This window comes from Antedon mediterranea, chromosome 10 (assembly GCF_964355755.1).
Source record: "Antedon mediterranea chromosome 10, ecAntMedi1.1, whole genome shotgun sequence".
Taxonomy (NCBI): Eukaryota; Metazoa; Echinodermata; class Crinoidea; order Comatulida; family Antedonidae; genus Antedon; species Antedon mediterranea.
The window spans coordinates 2875027-2898323 of record NC_092679.1 but is presented as its reverse complement, the minus strand read 5'-3'; the positions used below and the strand labels follow the sequence as shown (position 1 = coordinate 2898323).

At 31.2% G+C, this 23297-nt stretch overlaps 1 protein-coding gene and 1 long non-coding RNA gene across 2 annotated transcripts; both read right to left on the bottom strand.

Moving 5' to 3' along the window:
* Nucleotides 1-333: 333 nt before the first annotated feature.
* LOC140060046 (deubiquitinase DESI2-like) lies at nt 334-22399 on the bottom strand. The gene is made up of 6 exons (XM_072106093.1): nt 22255-22399; nt 21427-21623; nt 19608-19680; nt 12756-12849; nt 2778-2919; nt 334-2333 (listed from the first exon to the last, which is right to left on the bottom strand). The coding sequence occupies exons 2-6, from the start codon at nt 21505-21507 to the stop codon at nt 2184-2186; spliced, it is 540 nt and encodes a 179-aa protein (XP_071962194.1). The 5' UTR covers nt 21508-21623; nt 22255-22399; the 3' UTR covers nt 334-2183.
* On the bottom strand, nt 10854-11925 carry LOC140060739 (uncharacterized). The gene is made up of 2 exons (XR_011847361.1): nt 11857-11925; nt 10854-11248 (listed from the first exon to the last, which is right to left on the bottom strand). It is a non-coding gene; the product is annotated as an uncharacterized lncRNA (long non-coding RNA).
* Nucleotides 22400-23297: the final 898 nt, after the last annotated feature.

Here is a 23297-nt window from a genome sequence, read left to right as displayed (position 1 = left end):
AAAGCTATGGTATTAATATACATGATATGTTGAGTCACACACCCATATGGTACCAGATTCTCTGTAATGTATCTAGTATAAATTGTCTTGTATCATAGACAATTCTATAACACAGTGTCACATCACATACTGTTTGTATGTTAAGCTTACAGGTGATGATACAGGTGTCACATGTGATACAATATGCCACTGTATTATAGGAATTACCTATGATACTGGACACATACAGTATCTAGAATCGGCTACAATATGGTATAGTCATGGACCTATACATTAGAATAATAGACTAATAGGTCCATGGTAGAATCATACAGTTTGCGATATATGGTATAATTATATCAGCTATTATCACAAGATACAAGCATAACACAAGCACAATACAAAAACAGTATGTACAGTTTATGAAGCTATATAAATAGCAGATTGGTAAAGAACAGTTAATAAACATGCATTATGTAGCAAACCATATATGGTAATATAACAACCCCCTCAAAGTCCAAAGGCAATTATTCAAAATGCTAAACACACACCCCAGGAGATCAACTCCTACACTTAAATGCATAAAGTATTTTTTTTGGTGTAGAAATGTAGAGAAAAGTACAAAAACCAATAAAAGCACCCTGACTTAGCAATGCCAAGATTATACCTGTATGTTTGTATCTCATTTAAATACTTAAGAAGCAGCATTGGTTTTAAGCATAAATTTGCTTATCAAAAGAAAACATAAATGTCGTATCGTGTCAAAATTATTCTATTGCAGTTAGTGCAGTAATTGTACTGCAGTAATTGTACTGCAGTAATTGTACTGCGATAACGTATGATTGCACATTAATTTCAATGTAGAAGTAGTGCGAGTTATTTCAAAGCTTAAAGGCAAAATAATTGCATAAACAGGTTTGAGAGTAAACAACACGGAGTTACTGCAGTAATTTTGACATGGTCCCTAAATAAATATATTTTTCTTTATTTACGGATCATGCACACGAGAAAGAAGATTTAAGTAGCCAAGGGATTGTTTGACGGACGATCTACTAACTGAAATATTGTCTATATTCTAGACTAGACCAAGTATGTATATATAATTTGTCTTTTTCGATTTTGTCTGGAAAAGCTAAAGTATTCTATGTTTCAAATGCAATATGTACCAGAATATTATTTTTGCTAATATTAATTCGAAACACGATCTAATCTATAGATATCTAATCATGCATGTCCTAATAAAAAAAATATATGATATATCTATTAATAAATAAAAATAAAGGATTGCATTGTAAAAAATGAAAAGTTTCAGACCAGCAGATGAACTTAACAATAATATTTCTTAATAATAATATTTTAAACATCAATTAATTAGAAATAGGAAATAAAAAAAAACAGAAATAGGAAAGGTTTTTGTTCATAGCTATTTTAAGAAAGGCCTAAACAAAGAATTTTTTTATTTGCTTTTAAACATTTTTTTATTTTTTCATTTTTGCTTTATCCTGTTTACTGGCCCAAACACAAATGACAAATTGTTGTCAAGGGAATAGGTGCTTATCTTAACTGGGTAACACCATTGGTTGTGTGTATTAATTTTGACTGGTGAGCATTACACTTGGTTATGTGTACTATTGATTGTGAGTATCTCTGGCATGTGAGCCATACAGTATAGCTTCATTGACTCTTTAGACGTCCTTTAGATGTCTAACATGTAAATGAAATGTAATCTCACATGGTTGTGGGTATCAATTTTGACTGGTGATATCACCACACTTGGTAGTGGTTACAACATACCATTGAAATCACCACACTTGGTTATACCAGGGCGGTACTCCCTGGTTGTACGTAACAAGGTTACCAAACACTAATAACTGATGACCAACTAACAATCTGGTAATGGGTATGAACAAGGTATGGTAATACAGTCGTATCAACAAATTATGCTATGCTCAGCAGACATACTTTAAGTAGAATTTTTAGGCATCAATTATTAGAAAACTTCATCAATTATCTCATAAATTTCTTAATTATTTTCATAGTTTTAATATTCTACCAACAAAAGAGTCACATCAAGTCAGAAAAAATATATGTAAGAAAATAGTATGATAATGAAATTCATTTAGTTTTCTCTTGTATTTGAATATAAACCTGCTATACTATAATTCAATAAGGTCAAAGTTCTATAAGGTTGAAGTTCATTAAGGTCAAAGTTGTGGTTGTTTCACGTGTACTGTAGCCTCAATTGCTAAAGGTGTCAGCCATTCTTTTGGTAGCATTCGTTCCATAAACGGCATCCTAGCACCAACTGTGGCAAGTCTGTTCACCCAATTTGGTATATCTTTGCCACATAAAATCTGCAATACAACGATAACAACATCAACAGAATTATTTATAGTTTACTGAATACGCCAATATCCATGAATACAATCAAACCTAGATTGGGAGAGGAACCACCTCACCCCCACAAATAATCAGTTTTAACATGAACTTGAGTTTATCTGATATCCGATGGTGGTCTTATCATCATCATCTTCTTCCTATACTCCGAAGGCCTAGTTATGATCAGCGTACTAGTACACCCGTAACCCCCTACTCATCTCAAAAGATGTACTAGTGCACATGAGGTAGATGTGTACACTGGACCTACGGTTTATAGTCCTTATCCGAGAAGACTTGTTCTACCACCAGAAACATGAAGCCTTAAACCCTTGCCAATGTTATGGCTACGTAAGTGCTCAGCCACTCACTCGCCACTAACACACTAGGTATGGTAACTTAGTATACAAACATTATTTCACCTGTGATAGTTCTTGTGTAAAATGATTACAGTTCTTGTGTATAAGGTGATAAGAATCGCCCGCATACTTTTTACCGAGACAGTCCACGACCTTCATCACTTGATCTTCTGTCAAGTCTGTCGTTCCTAAACATATACTCTCCCTGTAAAGTTAAAAGTCAATAGTGGTACACGAGTTTATTCGTACAGTATTTAATTCAAAGAAATGGTGTTTTACTGTGTACGGCAGGCTTAAATTTAAAGGTCGTCAAATGATCATTTATTTCAAATACAATAAGAATGTATTATAACAGACATCCCAGGTCACAGCTTGGAAGACCAAGCATATGGAGGGCAAAACAAGACTACAAATATAAAACACTTAAATGTAACAAACATCCCAGGTCACAGCTTGGAAGACCAAGCATATGGAGGGCAAAACATGACTACAAATATAAAACACTTAAATGTAACAAACATCCCAGGTCACAGCTTGGAAGACCAAGCATATGGAGGGCAAAACAAGACTACAAATATAAAACACTTAAATGTAACAAACATCCCAGGTCACAGCTTGGAAGACCAAGCATATGGAGGGCAAAACAAGACTACAAATATAAAACACTTAAATGTAACAAACATCCCAGGTCACAGCTTGGAAGACCAAGCATATGGAGGGCAAAACAAGACTACAAATATAAAACACTTAAATGTAACAAACATCCCAGGTCACAGCTTGGAAGACCAAGCATATGGAGGGCAAAACATGACTACAAATATAAAACACTTAAATGTAACAAACATCCCAGGTCACAGCTTGGAAGACCAAGCATATGGAGGGCAAAACATGACAACAAATACAAAACACTTAAATGTAACAAACATCCCAGGTCACAGCTTGGAAGACCAAGCATATGGAGGGCAAAACATGACTACAAATATAAAACACTTAAATGTAACAAACATCCCAGGTCACAGCTTGGAAGACCAAGCATATGGAGGGCAAAACATGACAACAAATATAAAACACTTAAATGTAACAAACATCCCAGGTCACAGCTTGGAAGACCAAGCATATGGAGGGCAAAACATGACTACAAATATAAAACACTTAAATGTAACAAACATCCCAGGTCACAGCTTGGAAGACCAAGCATATGGAGGGCAAAACATGACTACAAATATAAAACACTTAAATGTAACAAACATCCCAGGTCACAGCTTGGAAGACCAAGCATATGGAGGGCAAAACATGACTACAAATATAAAACACTTAAAGGAAGAAGGTAAACAATAATAGAAAACACATCATACATTAACAAAATAAATAACCTATTATTACAACAGAAAATAACAGAAAAATCTATTACAATTTTTATTTGTTAAAGCCCCATTCCCTACGTTTTTTAGATCTAATTTAAGATCACAAACTATATTTAATGTAAAAATAATACTATATGGTCCTATTGCGATAACTTTTTTCGTCTTTAAACGGTTAAAAATGTGAAAAATAAATCGATTCTAATAATTATAGCGGCCCGCTATAAATCCCAAAATGCATTGCGCGCGGATTGATATTTTTGTTTTTCACCTGTAATTCGCCCACTTTTCGATCGATCGTGAAGCCAAAACAAATGGAAGACTCCTAACTTTTCAGCGAAAATACCGGGTTTTCCCCAATTTGTATCAACGGAGTCTGGCAAAAATAGAAAGACAATTAATGCAGCAACTATACAACGTCAGGCTAGGTATATAGCTAGCGTACGATGTTCGTACGTTATCGATGTTTACCAGCTAGGCCTACAAAACTAAGTCTAGCTAGGCTAGGCCTAAGACCGTCCACGAGAGGTCGATCGCCGCGAGCTACTTAGGTAGTGCATTGTTTCTCACTTTTTATCATAATTTACCATAAAACGTACATTTAAGACAAGGAATGACATGGTTTAATGTTTTTAAAGTGATATATATGTATTATTTTCCAAAAAACGTCCAAAATTGCAGGGAAGGGGTCTTTAAATGAAATATTTGAAAAAATGGTTTATGATTATTAAAATTTATATATCTAACATTAGCAAATGATTTAATGCAGTTGTTTATATATCTTTTTCCTGTTTAGAGTTTGGTATAAGACAAGTTCTTTTACTACTGTTTCCAATCCCTGAAACAGCTCCTATTATTGTCGTTGCCATGTAACTCATTGTAAATGTAAATGTTTCGAATAAATGTTAATGAAATAAATTTGTATTACTGTACATGTTAAGTAATTGTGAGCATGGCAGTTAATGACAATTGTGATGAAAATAATGATCAAAATATGGATTTTAATTGTTACATAAGAGCTCAACCATCACAGTTGGAGGTCTAACAGTGTTTACACTTTGAATAGACTTCTTTAAAAAAATTATATTTAACAAGAATAATGTCTCCGCAGTGGCTTACATATCACTATAATAACACAATTCGATAAACTGCTATTATTCACGGCCACTCTAAGGATGAGTATCCAATCCCAGCAGGCCAATTCTGGATGTTTACCCTTTAACGTCGGACTAGTCTGCGTCGGAGTATTAACGAGACATAGCCCATTTAACATAGATAATGTCCACGCAGCAGCGGGACAAAGCATCAACTGCGTTGTACGCTCTATTATCTTGTAGATCAAGATCTTCTTTCTAATGGAGTATTTGCTCTTTAAATGGATTAGTACGTAATACTGTCGTCAGGCTGGAGTGTCGTTCAGATCAATACACATTTCCACTTTATACAGCAGCAACAATGATTTTGACGTGACGCACTACACATATTAATATGGTTTTGGTACTAATAGGGCTTTAAGCACTTCACCACCACTCAGTAAATTTTCAAGCAAATTCCATTAAACTACTACATTAAATAATAATTTATATTACATAGCCTATGTAAATACGCGAACGTGATTGGTTGAAACTGCATCACATGACTACCGCTGCGAGGATCGTAAATCGTATATATCCTCGAGAACGATGATATTGACTGTGTAATTTTCGCGTAATAATCGTGTCCCCTGTCATTAATCATATAAATTCTCGAGTACGATGATATTGACTGTGTAATTTTCGTGTGCAACACTCGAGTTTGCCGATAAATAAACAAAAGTCATCTACTCGATCTTGAACTCGGGTGGAATTGTCACTCCATCGCAAGACAACGTTTCATCCGCTGGGCCACGGAATTTGCTTGAAGAAATTAATCTTCTAAACTATTTAAGCTATGCATACATAGCGCCCTCATTTGTTATAAGTCCACCCTAAATGTGATGAAACACCGTTTGTGATTGGTCAATACTCACGGTAGTAACCTAGTAACTAGTACGCGCTGAACATCCGGTGAAGACGAATTGTTTATTCGGCCTACCTGATTATAATATTATTATTAATAGGCTTATTGATGGAAATTCTTCTGTTAATTTAAACGACCTAGGCCTAAGTGAATCTTTTATTGCCAAGGAATCATTAATTAGTAATTATCTGTATATTATTCTTCGCAAGGTAAGGTGTCTAGGCAGGCTTGTTTTAAATACAATACAAATACTATAGGAGGCCTAGCCTAGCCTAGCTTCGCCCAACCCAGCAGACTTGTTCTTGGCTATATAATATAACAGATATTGCCTTTTATATCGGTTAATTATAAGATTTGACATCCCCTCGGGAATGATATTAAGTTCTCGGGGAATATATATTTCCCTCAGCTGGCGCTTCGGGAAATATATATTCCCTCGAACTTAATATCATTCCCTCGGGGATGTCAAATCTTATATTTAACCTCTAAGCAGTCAATATCTGTATAATAACTAATGCAAATCAAAAATAAGAATTGCTTCATTTCAATATATTCACTCACAACGCCTGAATAACTAAGTACTGGTCCAACTTGCCATCTTATTTTAGGCTAGTTCAGTGTGAATGTAGGGAGACAAGTGTTCAGTTAAGCTCTGTCTACACTATCAAACTTTATATGACAAAAAATGTCATGTCATTTTTTTTTTCAAACTAGTTTGATGATAGTGTAGACAGAGCTTAAAACAAAGACGCTATTTAAATATCACAGGGATTTATCATAGCACTACCACTTTTTCCAAGTTAGTCAGTTAATTAATTATTGTATTAAGTTGATTAAAATGAAAGTTAATTATTTCATCTAGATCTAATTATAGAACTAATTAAGAATTGATTATATTGCAAACCATTATTTTATTTTAAATAATGTAATTATAATCAAGGCAACTTGATTGGTTTGTTTTAAATTACAATATATTGACTGACCAAGTCAATATTGAGATGAACCATAGTGGACGTCAGACCACATTGATGACGGAACATCACAGATTATTTACTATGTAATCCACATTAAATGGCAAAAATACAGATCGAAAATTCCCGAAGTCTGAATCCATTGTTAAAGCTCTGTCATATATGGGCACATCACATTTTTTTTGTCACAAAAAGTTTGATAGTGTTATGTAGTCAGAGAAGAAATAGTGATCTTACATTACAATATAATATGTTTGGAAATTTTTATTTTAATTCTTATTTTTTATTGCAATATTATATATAAATTTACTGGGGAAGGTGGCCTCCAGAGGGAGGCAATTTTGGGTAATTGTGGTATTACTTTTATGTATGATTTTTATTGAACTGAATTAAAAGGAACACAAAAATGGTATGGATGGAACAAATGTATAAATGCTCTCTCTTATAGTATAAGTTGAGGCAACTTTTTCTCATTCCAAAAGATTCCTCATCTTTATCGTTTCAAATTATTTAATACATTTCAGTATATCACCGGGCGGTTTAGAATTTATTCTGAAGATTGTTATGTATATTTATTGAACACTAGAATTATCGGTACATGTACTGTACCGTTATAATAAAGAATATTCTAAAATGAAACTAAAGAATTGTAAAAAGTGTACTCATCTGGATTTGATAAACAATTTTCTGAGTTTAAGGATGTGAATGAAACGAAACTAAAATATTCCTTCACGTCTAAATACCCAATATACCAACATCTAACTCCTAATTACATAGAGCTTTATTACCAGGAACTAATTCACGTTTCATAAATTATAGTAATTTGTTAGGAAAATAATTCAAATATTCATAGAGTACACTTTTGAGTTGTAAATTATTGATGGGGAAAGAGTTACTGTAATTAAATGTTTTGTCAATAATTTGAGTTACATATTCATTGGCTGAATACTGACAGAATTTAATAGACCACAACACAATATTAAGTAGACTGACTGATCATCTATACAACTTGGTTTCATTGTCCGTATTCAAAGAAGTGTTACAAATATAATATTATATTTTCAACCTTAATAATGTTTTATGACAATGTTACAGTATGTCCGTATTTCGGATTCAGTCAGAATTTCATAATAATTTGTTCACACTGTTTTCAGCCACATGTGTTTAAGCTCTGTCTACACTATCAAACTTTATGTAATGTAACCCAAAAATGTGATGTGCCCATATATGGACATGATGATGTCATATCACTACCATATTTGGGGGCATCACTGCCATATTTGGGTAAATCACTGCCATATTTGGGTAAATCACTGCCATATTTGGGTACATCACTGCCATATTTTGGCACATCACACTTTTATTGTCAAACTAGTTTGATAGTGTAGACAGAGCTTAAGACCCATTTCACAGTACTGTACCTAGAAAATGTTTAAGTACACACGGCATCACATGTGTTTTGTATGGTGTGCACCCCAGTGTGTACAAACTCTTAAGTTTTTCTAGCCCATGTGAAAGGGCCACAAGGTATTTCATAATAAGGTCTGTTTCCACATAGAAAAAAACAACTCATTATCACTGTATTATGAAGTAACATAGCTTAAATAAAGTTGATATCATGCATTCAAAACGCCATTCTAGTATCACATTGAACAAAGTCATGTATTGCCAATGGTCTACTTACAACACTTCATATTCATTCCTATGTGACAGTCACACAGCTATTATTATTGTTACAGCTATTTAGCAAAATTCCACATTAACATTGGCAGCGCGTAACTAATTTGCATAAAAGCAGATATTAATAGGATAATTATGTTGATAAATTACGAACAGTATAAACATATGGACTGGAAAGCAATATTTTACAACTGAAAACAAGACATAATACTGTATATATAAAGGCATGGAGAATTAAAAATGCATAATAATCTACACTTATGCGTAATAATGACAACATAGTGTCATTTTAATCAAATTCTCATGTGGTATTTCTATATTTAGACATCAACACATTTGACCACTAACTACAGTACTGCGTTATTGTAAAGCATCAATAATTTATAAATTACAAGTGGGAATCAATACCAACAGATGTTTTCCTTGCGGAGCACTGCCAATTACTTTAATCATTTTTATATAAACGACAAACAGCTTTGATGCTATGTACTTTTGTGTGTGTTTATAATAATAATCTTTATTGGAAAACGACACCTTTATATTGGTGTCAAACGGTGCGTCCAAACCAACAAAAAAAACTTTTAAAAATACGGTAAGTATAAAAAAAGTAGTTTATAGACCAAGTCTTCTGGTTCAGGTCAAAATAAAGAATCGTTACTGGGCACACATCATATGCACTTATAGGTCAAATTATGTCATAATCAATAGGCATTTTTTGGAATTGGAAAAAGGCTCATAATGCATGCATTAAACATAGTCAAGGTGGGCACTGAATGAGAGAAGCCGTTGATCAATGTTAGGACCAATCACGGTGCTTTAAACAGTCCTGTTAGTGGTGGTAATTATCGCTGTTGGTTTCGATTGAATAAAATAAAAATAAAAAATAAAAATAGTTTTTGAAAAACAGGGAGTAGTAAATGAAAAACATGATATATAAACTGTACTATGGATAAGCAGAATAGGAGAGTGACAAATTGATTACTATTTTAAGGGTTACGGTATGATACTGTACATCTTTCAGTTCTGTTCATTTTCCACAGCTCTTACTTGGACAGTGGACATTCCTATCAAAAGCCACTTGTTTGACTTTGACTATACCATTGAGTAATATTATGTCTTTAGATTAACGTTAAATTTCAAGACACAACAAAGAGAGAAAGATATACTGTATATAATTATAAAGTTAAAAAGATCAATTTGATCTTCATCACACAATCAAGAATAGTAATTATACATCACACTCACGTCATATTGCGAATTTTAGACAAAAAGTGTTTTGAGAGCGCTTTTGATTTAAACATTAGCGCGAGCCTATCTTACCGCTGAGAATTGTATTGAGAAACCCGAAGACTTCACGCGAGCGAGACGAACTGACTAAGAACATTATTACTATAGATTTTCACTTCATACACGCTTATTATTGAACAATAGTTAGTATAAATAACTGCTAGTTAATTAGAGACATTCGATGTTACTAAGAATACTAAAGAAATTACTTATAATACAAATTTAAAAGATTTATAACGATTCTAGTTTAGGTAACATTCGCCCATTAACAATGAAAACAAACAAATCCTGCGTAGGAAATCGCGGAACTCTAAAAAGTTTGTTTTAATATCACGCTAAAATTGTTTCCGAATTTTTAAATACATATTTGTAAATAGCATGTTAAATTTCAATATCTTTACTTTTAATCCTCAAAAAATCAAAATGTTGATATTTTTTAAAAGAATTTTATGATCATTTGAAATCGGGTATATTTACTATCAATCGCGCTCCGCCGGTGCCCGAGTAGGTGTGTACGCGTCGCTTTTGCAGGCTCTATTCCCAGTAGCGAGTTTCGGTCGCGCTAACATAAGCAATGTTTTCTACATTTACATGCATTAGGGGTAAATTATGTTTAATTGTTTTTACCGCATAACAAAATTCCCAAATTTATTTCTTTTCTTGCCTAACCGTTTCTGTCACCCTAAAATCAAATACTTTAACTGCATAATTTTAAGCGACAATAACATACAAATAGGCCTACTATAATTTGATCACTTCTTCGCAATACTTTAAAGTTGTTGTATACAATTATTTTAAGAATATAAATAAAAACACACAGAAACTAATAAAATGGCAACTAATTGAAAAGTCAAACTCATTTATTTCATCAATTAAATATTTGAAAAAAATCAAATCAAGTAAGGTACTGCTGTGTAGGCCTTAAATATGATTATTGTATTTTTTAGTTTTAATTTGTATAATGGCCTAGGCCTAATAATATAGTACTAACAACATGTTTATTTCTAAAGGCAAGAATAACAAACAGCTTTATTTATTTACCTTCAATATTAAATCTATGAGAAACCTCAATTATGAGAATCATTTAAATTTCTGTCACCGTACATTTCATTATAATGAAAACCTTTAATTTAAAAGACATTTAATTAATAAGAGCTGGTCAAATTTTTTTGAATGTCAACATGCTGTCCATAAATAGCCGCTTTCAAGTGATGCAAATGTTTTCTGGAGTCAGATCCTATAAAAAATATAGAAATATAAAAAGTATCTTAATTTAAATATGTATTTGAAAGATGGGCTAGAGGTATACTGCATGATAAATTAGGCTGAAAAACCTAACATGTGGTCCTAGGCCTACTACAAGGCCTAGCTTAATGTTTTAAATCCCATAAAACGTTTGAATTTAATACATGTACAAAATCTAATTTATATAGAGTTGTAAAGTGTGGTACATTCAGTACATTAATTAAAATAAATGAGAATGGGGCCTAATATTAATAAATAAACATGTAAAAAACTGGCCTAAACGACTACGTGTGTATCTATACGCATTGATTAACACACAGTACGCGTTGGACCATCAAGGCTAGGCCCAGCTTCGCACAAACCACCGTTATACATGTGATTTGTTTACCTATTTCAATCGCCATTTAAAAAATACCTGAAAATATCAACATGCCCATTTTTTGTCAAACGAATATTTACATTACATAGTAACTTTTTATTTAGTCACTCGCTTACTCAAAAATTGAGGAATTTTTTTATGGTCTCGTAAAAATGTACAATATTATTATTGATAAAAACCGTATAAAATCTAACAAAAAGAAGAGCAAATTCAATGATTACCTGACACGATCATAACTGCTATCCTGTTCCAAAAACCAAGTCACATGCTTCTTCAACCCTTGCTTTAATTATTGTCATGAATTATTCATAAGGAACTATAATTTAAGGCTTTCAATTGGTTAAAAGAGTTTAACCCTATTAAAATTTTAAAATCACATCATTTCCGGGTGATGTTGTCGCGCTTCGATGAATCTCAGAAATCACAAATGACCGCTAGAGGGCTCACTACTTTTTGTCTAGTCTAAATGAATGTGACATACATTAGAAAATAAATTGCAGCAATTAAAACACAAGAAGTTTTCGAGTGCATTGACAGCTGTTGATTCAAATACAATTTACTTTTTATTTATGTTCAGATTTCTAGGAATGTAAATGTCATTGCACGTCTCGTGTTACATTTTCTTTATTTAGTACAAACATTCTAAATTATGATATATGATAAAGTATCTCTTCATGAGCGGTTCAATAACATTATTATTATTAAAGAACTTGGAAATACAGTAAATGCGTGAGAAAGAAAGATGACTAATTGAGTTGAATAAAGACTGTTGTATGTGTTCTTGTTGTATTTTCTAAAAACAGACTTACTGTAAGCTCTGTCTACACTATCAAACTAGCTTGACAAAAAACTGTATTTTCAGTTACCAATAAATCAATCTTGATCAATAATCGATATCTTTATCAATACCTTCCCAACAGATAAACTATACTCCAGTCAGACATATAACTCTTAAGTTCAGTCACACTATCAAACTAGTTTGACAAAAAGTGTGCCCAAATATAGTAGTGATATGCTAAAAAATGCTAGTGATATGATATGACATCATCATGTCCATATGGGTACATCACATTTTGTTGTCATATAAAGTTTGATAATGTGAACCAAGCTTTAAACTTACTTGAACCTAAACTGTTGGCCCAAGTCATCCACGTCACGAGGTAATATTTCAAATATTCCAGTCATTGGAAATGGATGCCCACCAAATGCATATTCTACGGAAGAAAAAAGACAAATTGTTTTTATTAGATAATGGATAAATTACTTCATGAAATTTCATGTTATGTTTTAAGCAGTTCATGTTATATTTTTACCAGAGGCATGACTCAGTGCATTAAAAAATATACAGTATGTGTTTTTTAATAATACACTGTACAGGCATTTTAAGCCATAGAAAAAATACTATGAATAAATCATTTAATTTTTAAACGAAAATACGTGAGAATGAGAAAAAGCCACACCGATAAAGATTCGACCCAAGGAAATTCTACAAATTTACAGGAATATCAGAACCTCTAAAACGACCAATGTTTATAAATAAATGACAATCTGTAATAAATGAATAAAAAGCATGCAAAAAAATTTTTTTTTTTATAGAATTACGGTATTATTAAATGGATAATGTTTTTATTTTTAATGTCACAAATGTCATAAATGAATTAATAAATGAATAATGAATAAACTACTTTACCTTCATAGAATTATCTAAATCAATTAAATATTCACACGTACAATGTTGTATGAATCACAAATGATAACAACCCTCATATAAAATTGAGTTGAATAATATTTAATAATGAATGAACGAAAATATAATAGATGAATTATTAAAAGTGGATTAATAATTCTATTGAGCCTCGATTAGTAACTGTAAAGTAAATAGATAAAGTTTTGACAATCAGGGAATAATTTCGCCAGTGTAGCAAAAAGCTATACAAAACAACAACAACACATTTCTAAAATTGCTTAGCAAAAAATACAATACAAAACTATGTTTCTTGACTAAAAAATCAGTTTGATTAGCAATAATGCTAAACAAAATTTTAAAATGAAATTTTTCTCTGATATCAATTATTATTTCATTTTTCTTCATATTTGGCCACATCACATTTTGTTGTCAAACTAGTTTGATAGTGTAGACAGAGCTTTAGTTTCTCTCAAGTTAATGTACAGTATAATGGATAAATAGGAATTTAGAGTTCTTTGATATGTATCACATAATGAATACATTTTATCTTTGCAATTTACATGCATATTGATAATAGGATTTGATAATATTTATTGGCTTAACTATTATTGTAATATTTATTGGTGTAATTATTATTTATTTACATTAGCTGACTACAAGATACAAGATAACTTTATTGTCAAAATTGTTAACAATTTCGAGATATGTTTTGTACCCGAGTAGAATAAGTAATACGATGTGATAACTATATTATAAATAAATACAAATGACAAGTGACTATCTTGAAAGTTTTTTGTTAAATAAATTGCATGCTATGTACATTGGTGAAACTCTGAAACGGTTTGTGGATATTTTTTTCTGTGTCAGTCTAACCCTTCCTGATCTACTTATAATGATGTCTGAATGTAATGGATGTGATGGGTCTTGCATAATTGTGTCAAATTTCTGAAGTATGAATGTATTAAACATTTCATCTAAAGGGCAATTCCATGGTCACTCGCATTACACATTACAGTCATTTTTGTTAGTCTAAGCTTTGTACTTTCTATACTAATTGGATTTTTAAGTCAATGTTTTATATGAACATACTTTAGGTGCAAGTCTTTAATAAAATACTATAAAAAAAATTGTATGTCTTTTACTTCGACAATGACGCCATTGCGAAATTCTGTCACACGCATTACACAAAAAGGACACAACAAAAATTTGATTAGATTTGATAAGAACGTGTCCTTAAACTAAAAATATATGAATCAAAAGATCTTATATTTTTAATTACTGTACTTTTAAAGTATAAAATAGGATAATAAAAAAAATTCAACATTACATAGATTTTAAAAATATTTTACATTTTAACAAAAAAGTCCCGTCACTCGCATTACTGTCACTCGCATTACCGTAAGAAATGAACTTAGTATTTACTAAACAAAGCAGAAAGAAAAGTAGACAATAATTAAATAATGCAACATTAAACCACTCAAAGAATGTTATATCAATTTTCAAGTAAAAACTTTTATTTCAACTCATTTGGATGAAGTTCTATGACATCATCTATTTTTAACACTAACAGAATATCTTGATTTTTTACAAACACAGTAACAGAACACTTATACGGTCACTAAAAATGAAAATAGAAAATTCAAACAGCCATTTTACAAATTATGGAACTCAAAGTTCTTCGCAAACCAGCATCAAGCATTCTTTTTGCCCTGGTAGTGGCTTTAGCAAAGCCATAGCACTTCTAAAAGGTGATGGCCCGTCTGATGCCAAAGCAGCCTTCTTTGCTCTGAACTAATAGCCACACGTTTTCTATTAGCAACTTTAAGAGCATCAATCTTCTGCTTCTTCAAAGCTGGTGGCAGAGCTAGAATTTTCTCTTTTCTTTTACTTTTTTACTTCTTTTCGAAATTTCATTTTGTTTGTTTCTGTATGAGGTGTATTTTCCCTCGGCTTTCAGTTTTTCTAGGTACTTTCTCTGTCGTTCGGCCATTTCTAAAGGCAGGATGCAAATGTGAATGATATTTTAAAATTATTTTTAAATAATAAGCAATTATATATTTTGTTTTTAAAACTACAATGCTTTAGACCTGGTGGTGTAAAATATGCCTAGTAAATAATAATATATAAATAATAATATATAAATAACTTATTATAGCCTAGGCCTATGCGGTGTTTTCAAATTATAGAATTTGAAATAATTAACACTAACAATATAAGAAAAAAAAACTTAAAAATTGTGATTAAATATAAATGTATACTTATTCTTACCTTCTTATCTTCACAAAAGATTGTACCAAATTTGTTAAATCTCACCAGATTTAGTGTTTTTTATTTAATGAGCTCTTATAATGATTGATTTTTCAAATGATTTAACTGCAAAAAGGTCGTTGCTAGGGATTGTGCCCTCAACAAACCTAATGCTATAATTATTATACTGTAGTGCCTCCAAATAAGGGCCAAATCACACATTGTATTATGAAATTAATGTATATACTAATTCTGGGACTAATTCATAACTAATGATAGATTAATTACTATTTTACTTTACAAAAAAAAGAGTTTTAGTAATGTCACTCGCATTACATTGTCCATTTTTTAACGTCACTCGCATTACATGTCACTCGCATTTCACTTTTCAATGTCTCAGCAATTTTGTATTTACGGGGATTTTTTATTTTTATTTGTCAAATTTTAATTGTTCAAAGTAGTATAGCTAAATTATAAAATTTCATTAAAAAAAATTATCATCATGATGGTATAAAAAAAAAAAATCATTTTTTTTGTCACTCGCATTACATACCCTAATATATAACAGAATATACACAGCCTTCTATGGGATATTCAACATTTGTAGTTATATCATATTTTCCATACATCTTAAGTGTACTACCGTATTACTTAGACATGTTACTTTATAAATATTGCTTTATTGGGAAAATAATAATCAGTTAACGTAATTACCTATTTTTCACACCTAAAAAAAAATATATATTCAACATTGAATAAACGTAATTTTTTGGCTGCAAAAAGTCATAAATGAATTGAAAAAGTTAAAAACCTAGTTCCCACATATTCAAAGAGTAACATAAACACAAATTTTGAGCTGACTAATTAATTTGAATTTTTTTGGTCATGTCCATGTTTGCATGGAATTGCCCTAAAGGTTTCACTTCTACACCGATAACTCTGCTGGCCTTATTTACTACTGATACTAATTCTACCCTTTTAAATTGTTTACTCACTACTCTAAGTAACTCCTATAAATAAACAATGTACTTCTACTACAGGTATGATGTTTAATTAAATAATGATGAAAATTTAAATTAAGAGGAAAAAAACATTATGATTTGATAAAAGTAAAGTCTGTAAGTACTGTAAAAGGAAAGGTGAGCAGTCTATACCATTCTGGACATAGGGGAGGAATAAGCTGTTTGATTTGAATTTATATGGAAAACCATTAACAAAAAATACATAGCACTAGCACAAAACAATAACATTACTTAAACTAATAACAATACAAAAAAATATATTTAAAATTTAGAAATATTATTTCCATTGTAAAGAGCTCATTATTGATAACAATTTAATAAAATGATGATTTCCATTATTTTGAAATTTCAAAGAAGTACTGTACACGAAGTTGACACTTTACAGTACCGGTAAAATATACAGTACACAAGTTCATCATAAAATAAAATTGACTTAAAAGTTGAAAAACTGCAATAGAAAAACCTAACTGGATAGTAAGATCATTGGTATGCACAACGACGCTGACAACATTCAATAAAAATGACATAAAAAAACCAAATAAATTATTCAATATGGGAAGCTACGTGTTTTCTTATGGTTGTGTAGTGAGATGGAAGAATATATTACCACCAGGAGCATGATGTACATACACTGTGACAGTTGAATGCTTTTGATGTGTGTTCTGAATAATGTATGTTTACTATAGAGACACTAAACATTTTTTTATCAATAAATGTTTATGACAATATGACGGGTTACTTTTAAGAAAATGAATTTTTTGTGTGATAAATATGTTTGTATTAATATAAATAATGCATTCAATAAGAAACAAATAAATATGTCGAAATGTTACTTTGCTCTGTTGTTTTCATAGAAATATATATTTATATTAACTGTATATAGCTATGTCCAAAAAAAATAAATCTGTATTGGCAAGAAGAAACCAATTCAAATGAACTATACATTGAAAGATTTAACGCAAATAGGGGGCAACAAATTACAGACAGTCAACTCTCAGAACTCCCAATACCGGACACCTTTGGGCTGGCCTATAGTATGTCTGGTTTTCTGGAAAGTCTGGTATTTGGAATGTGTTTTTAATGGTAAAGATGAATTTGGTACCTTTTGGGCCTCAAGAAAAGTCTGGTTTTGGGAGATTTTCCGGTTTTTAGAGAGTTTTTTTTAGAGTTGACTGTATAGTCTAAAATGATCAAACAACATACCTGACCAGGATTTACTACAATTACCGTCTATGACCCAAGTATAATCCCATGCTAGATTATATGTAAGCCCCCCCCCCCAATATATTTACAGTAGGCTAAATTCAAGACTTTGGTAAATCTCATTGTACTATACATTTCGAGTGACCCTTGACACACTACACTCACACAGTAGTATCATTATACTATTAGTATTAGATTACTACAGGTATAGGAAATGGTTTGACAATCAATGAGCTACTGTACATTGTCAGTGAGAGAAAACAAGCAGACATACGGAAGCCAAATTATAAAATTTTCTCATATAATTTTGTAATTAATTTATTCGTAATTTATACTGTTAATTGCTAAAAAAAATAAGTATTTATAATGTAATTACATACTCTACCATGGGATTATACTTAAGTCATTATACAGTATTAAATTTACAAATCCTGGTCTTCCAAATTTTTTTTTACAGATTTTTAATTATCAAAATATCATGTAATTTGTTTTATTTATAGCCCTTTGTTTTTCTTATACTTTACTGTTATTGTTGTATATTGTCTATTGTATCTGTTCTGAGGATCCCAAATGATCAGCAATTGCTAGATGGATCACCCTCATAAAATATGGTTTAAATAAAAAACAAAATAAAACTAATGTTTGAACGTTTCAGACTACAGTAAAATTGTTAGCTACAGTACCCCTACAATTGAATTAGAAATAAAGATGGCATTAGCGCAAGCCACATAAAGTGTACAAGACTACAAGGCTTCCTGTATATCAAAACCACATAATGGTTTATTGGAGCTCTACACAGGATGTGTTCTTATTATAGCAAATTTGCATCATATCATTCAAAATTTCATACTATTACTATACTTGGTCATTTTATAATTACATTTTTATAATAATTTTAAATACATTTTCGACAAAAAATAATACTTTTTTTCAGCTTATAATTTGTCCTAGAAAAAAAATGACAATCAATAGTAAAATTCATTTTGTTGTTGTTACTTGATGGATGATTGGTTTTTATCAGCAATGCCTGTCAGAGAATGATGATGGTTGTACCAGTAATAAAATAATGATTGTCATTTACAAACCCTTATAAATCATACGTGCATTATGTACAGTATACTGTCAGAATATGATCAATATTTATCATTGTTTTCTTTCACTTAATACTGTACACTGTCACAAGATACAGTGTTGGTATTTAATTACGATTGGTTCATACGTGAAACACTCTACAAATGAACCAGGTTTATTTGTATAGTACAGTATTTGTATGAAAATATTCATACTCAAATCATGGAGGTATAAAATATTATTGTTTCAAATTATATATTATTTTATACATCCATGCTCAAATTGAGAAAATTTAGATTAGGTCCTATACGGACGTGGACTAAACGTGAACGACAGAGAAAGACTGATATTGACCAGTACACAAGGGTAACTCCATACTCTGATAGGTTAAAGTTCACACTGTAAGCTAGATGTGTACACCGGACCTCCAGTTTTACTGTAAGTTCTTACAGTATTGGAGAATATTTGTTCTACTGACTGTACCACCAAATCTATGGTCAAACCTCTACTGATAGATGCACTAGGTCCTTTAAAGTGAACACAAAAGTCAGATGTTTACACTGGACCTCCAGTTTTAAAAGTTCTTATCCGATAAGACTTTTTCTACCACCAGAACAATGGTCAAAACCTGTACTGATTTTATTGCTATGGTCTGAGGCATACTTGCTTTACTACTTGGCCACTCGTCTCAACACAGAACGAAAACGTATGTTAAAAGTTATCAATAATAAATGAAACCAACCTTTGCCAAACACCTCTACACCAGAATGGAAGACTCCAAGGCCTAATGTTGTAGTATAATCATTGATCCAGTACTAATAAGAAACAAAATATTCCATAATATTAATTATTCATAAAACATTCAAAATCACTTTAAAATAACAGAAAACAGCACATTTTTATACTGTGAACTATTTTGAATTGTTTTATTTCTAGGACTTGTATTTAATAACAACAAAAACTACTCAGCCTAATAACAAGCAATATATTAAAGGAAGGGATGATCAATCTTAAAGCTGAGAATACACATATTAAAAATGTAATCAGAAGTAATGTGGCATGAAGTAACTAAAAACATTGAAAGATGACATAAAGTATGACCAAAAAAAATGATACAAATGTTTTTTACAAAATTGTCTCTTTCTGAGAATTAATGTAATTGTTTATTTATAGTTCAATGACAAAAAATGAGAACAAACTTATCTATCAGGCTACTTGTAAGATAGTTCCTTTTCTTTATGTTTATTTAAGGCAAGCCAAGATATCATGAGCATTATATTGGATAATAAAAGTACTGTATCTGTTTATGTATAGCTGTATTTCCATCGCTTATTTGAAGGCTGTTCACCTTTTTACCCCTTTTTCTCTTAATTTTCTGCTTTTTATTTCTTTTGTTAAAGTGCATAGAGCTTTTGCATAATGTGCTACTGTATATTGAAGCCCCATTTATTATTATCATCTAACAAACATTAAATAAAACATGCTTTTACAAAAGAATTTTGGTTACGATATAAAATTTTAATGACATTATTATTCCTTTGTCATTTTAATGAATATACGATCAATTTTAGAACATAGTTTTAGTACCATTTTGGTGTCTTTAAATTTGTTTTTCTTTCAACTTACACAAATAAATATAAGGTCCAATTTTAAAACATGGTTTTTAATTTTAGTGCCATTTTGGTCTCTCTCTTAACTAATGGAAAAGCACTGTACTACCTTGCATTTATCTGGACAAGTGAACAATTTTAAATTCAAATAGTTGTTAGTCAATTGTTATTAATTTATCAAAATAAAGTAGGAAACTACCAAATAAATTGCATCTCGGAGTTGCAATTACACTCTTCAAGGATTTCTCGATTCCATAGAGTTTTTTTATTAATTTTATACTCCACATTATGAGTTAATTTCATTATTGATTTACTTAGAAATGGATGAATTCACATAGAGTAGATGTAAATTAAAGGAGCAGCTATTGAAATTACAGACAGACATCAATTGTGTGGGTTGGCTTTGGTGTATGCCTGTGATGCACTAATATATGCACTGTCAGTCATTTACACTAATTATATATACTCTGTAAAATGTCACTACTATAAGAAATCATTTGTTACTGACAAGAATGAGCTGTTAATGATAACCTTTCAAACACATTTATGTGATGTTCTAGTTTATTACGTATCACACTAGTTAGAAACTAGTTTGGCCATTTGGCCACATTTTAATGACTGAAAAAGTAAAATTCTTTCAGGGAACATAGAAGGATATTGGGAAAGACGATGGGAAACACATTTTCTTCACATGGTACTGTAGAAGTATAATGTAACCAGGCGCAGATTTAGGTGGAGGCTAATCAGGCTTGAGCTTCTCCTCCGCATAAAATTTAACAGCCATGTCTTTTTAAAATAAAATAATGCCTCTTTTTAGTTTTCTGCAACCCGACAGGTCGTTTTTATCATATATGAAATATTTAGCTGCCCCCAACACCCCTAATCTATAATGCTGGATCCACCCCTGATGACATAAGCAACTCATTTGAATATAATTATAATAATACTCACCATATCATAAACGTTTAATTTAACTTCCACCATAGTGTTCCCATAATGCGTTGTCGTCGTGTATATTGAATTTAGTGACATTGAGAAACAGTATTTTTTAAATTTAATCTTATGGAAAAAAAAGTTACTGTGTAATTATCATGTTGACTTTCTTCCAAGATTCATTATGAGCTAATCTTTTCAAGGTCCCAATTTATCTGCAAATAGAACACATTAACAATTGGTATGACAAGTCTGTAGGACTTTTTCAAACATAGAACAAAGATTAAAAAACTTTAAGTTATGCCTTAAAAAGAGTTTAAAATAAATGAATAAAAAATAAACTTAATTTTTAGCAACATCGCAATTACATTTTCATTCTAAGTATTCAATAATATTAATATTAAATATAGAATTAGTTCCAACAGTACACCCTCAATATTTAATTAAAAGCGTATTGCAAATATTTTTTTCCAGTTTATCCTCGCCTAGAGAGGCTTGCCTAGGCCTACAGTACTCTACATACAGCAGCAGTAAATTCATCAATTTATTTATATGATAATTTAATATATTGATTTATTATTATATATTTCTATTATATTAGCAGATTTATTAGTGCGTTATTAGTAAGTACAGAGGCCCAATTAATAGTATTTACTGCGATCACGGAGTTATACCTCCATGTTCCAAGCTACTGTGTAGCCATGTTCCGTTGAACAGTAACGCCACTCCAACCACCCCGTCAAACACAGCATTTCCGCAGGTACAACCTCAGGTCTGCTGCCTAAAATCTAGGCCTAGCCTAGCTAGCTAGCTGCTCGAACGAACTGAACAACAAAACTTACGTACCAGTTTTAAATTTCTAGCACCTGAAAAGAAGTACTATATTTAATTAACACTCTAATGTGTGTCAATAACTCATCAATGATCGGAAAAACGTTGAAAATGAGAATTTAACACACAAAATTCCTGACACAAAAACTCTGTTGTTATTACGTCTGCTGCATTTTCATTTTGCCAGCTCCATGAACCTTTGACCTTTCACCTCTTTTTAACCTATTATAAAGTGACTGACCGAACAACCCTTTAGTATTACTCTGCTGAACCGTATTTTTCAATTGCGTTCCAGAAAAAAAAAGAATATTCTTTCTGGCTGGCTAAAATTAATTTTTTTATTTTTATCTCATAGATATTTTACTACAAATACAATTTATAATAACTTAATTGAGGGTCTATCAATTTTTTGTTTCGACTTACTCTCTAACGTTTCGGATGTGAGCATGGAACTATAATAGTTCCATGATGTGAGTGACTAGTAAGCCTAGTATATTTGGCTTACAAATATTGTTAACATCATTTTCAGGGGAACAATTAGCTTCAATTCATATTTTAAACGTCAGTATATTTAGTACTGTATGTGTAAGATTGGCTGGTATTCCTCACAGAAGAATTATAAATTAAGTTTTTAAATCCAATAACTTGAGGGCGCAGTATGCAAAATGTGGTAGTATCGAAATTCAAACTACAATAATTTACCCATATTAAAAAGAATCAAACAAATGGAAGCTATGTTGTTAGTTATCTTGGTTTTATATATATCTTTACGATGGATCTGAAAAAACCCCAACCATTAAGTACTTTTAATTTCAATTTTCAGGACTTCTTTCTTTACAATCTGTTGAATATGAACTTTACTGTCATTTTTAACAGATTTTGAAATTTGTTTAATATAGTCCATTCCTATCTACACCACTACCATCTCTCACACACTACCCCAAGATGTTTAATAAAACTCCCATTCACACTACCCCAAGATGTTTAATAAAACTCCCATTCACATTACCCCAAGATGTTTAATAAAACTCCCTATGACACTACCCCAAGATGTTTAA

What these genes read in the sequence shown, in the direction of transcription:
- LOC140060046 (XM_072106093.1), bottom strand. Translation starts at nt 21,507, where the DNA reads ATGTCACTAAATTCAATATACACGACGACAACGCATTATGGGAACACT. An exon ending in AATTAAACGTTTATGATATG is followed by an intron (nt 19,681 to 21,426) that starts GTGAGTATTATT and finishes GTTTCTTATTAG; the next exon opens with TACTGGATCAATGATTATAC. An exon ending in GGCCAACAGTTTAGGTTCAA is followed by an intron (nt 2,920 to 12,755) that starts GTAAGTTTAAAG and finishes TTAACTTTACAG; the next exon opens with GGAGAGTATATGTTTAGGAA.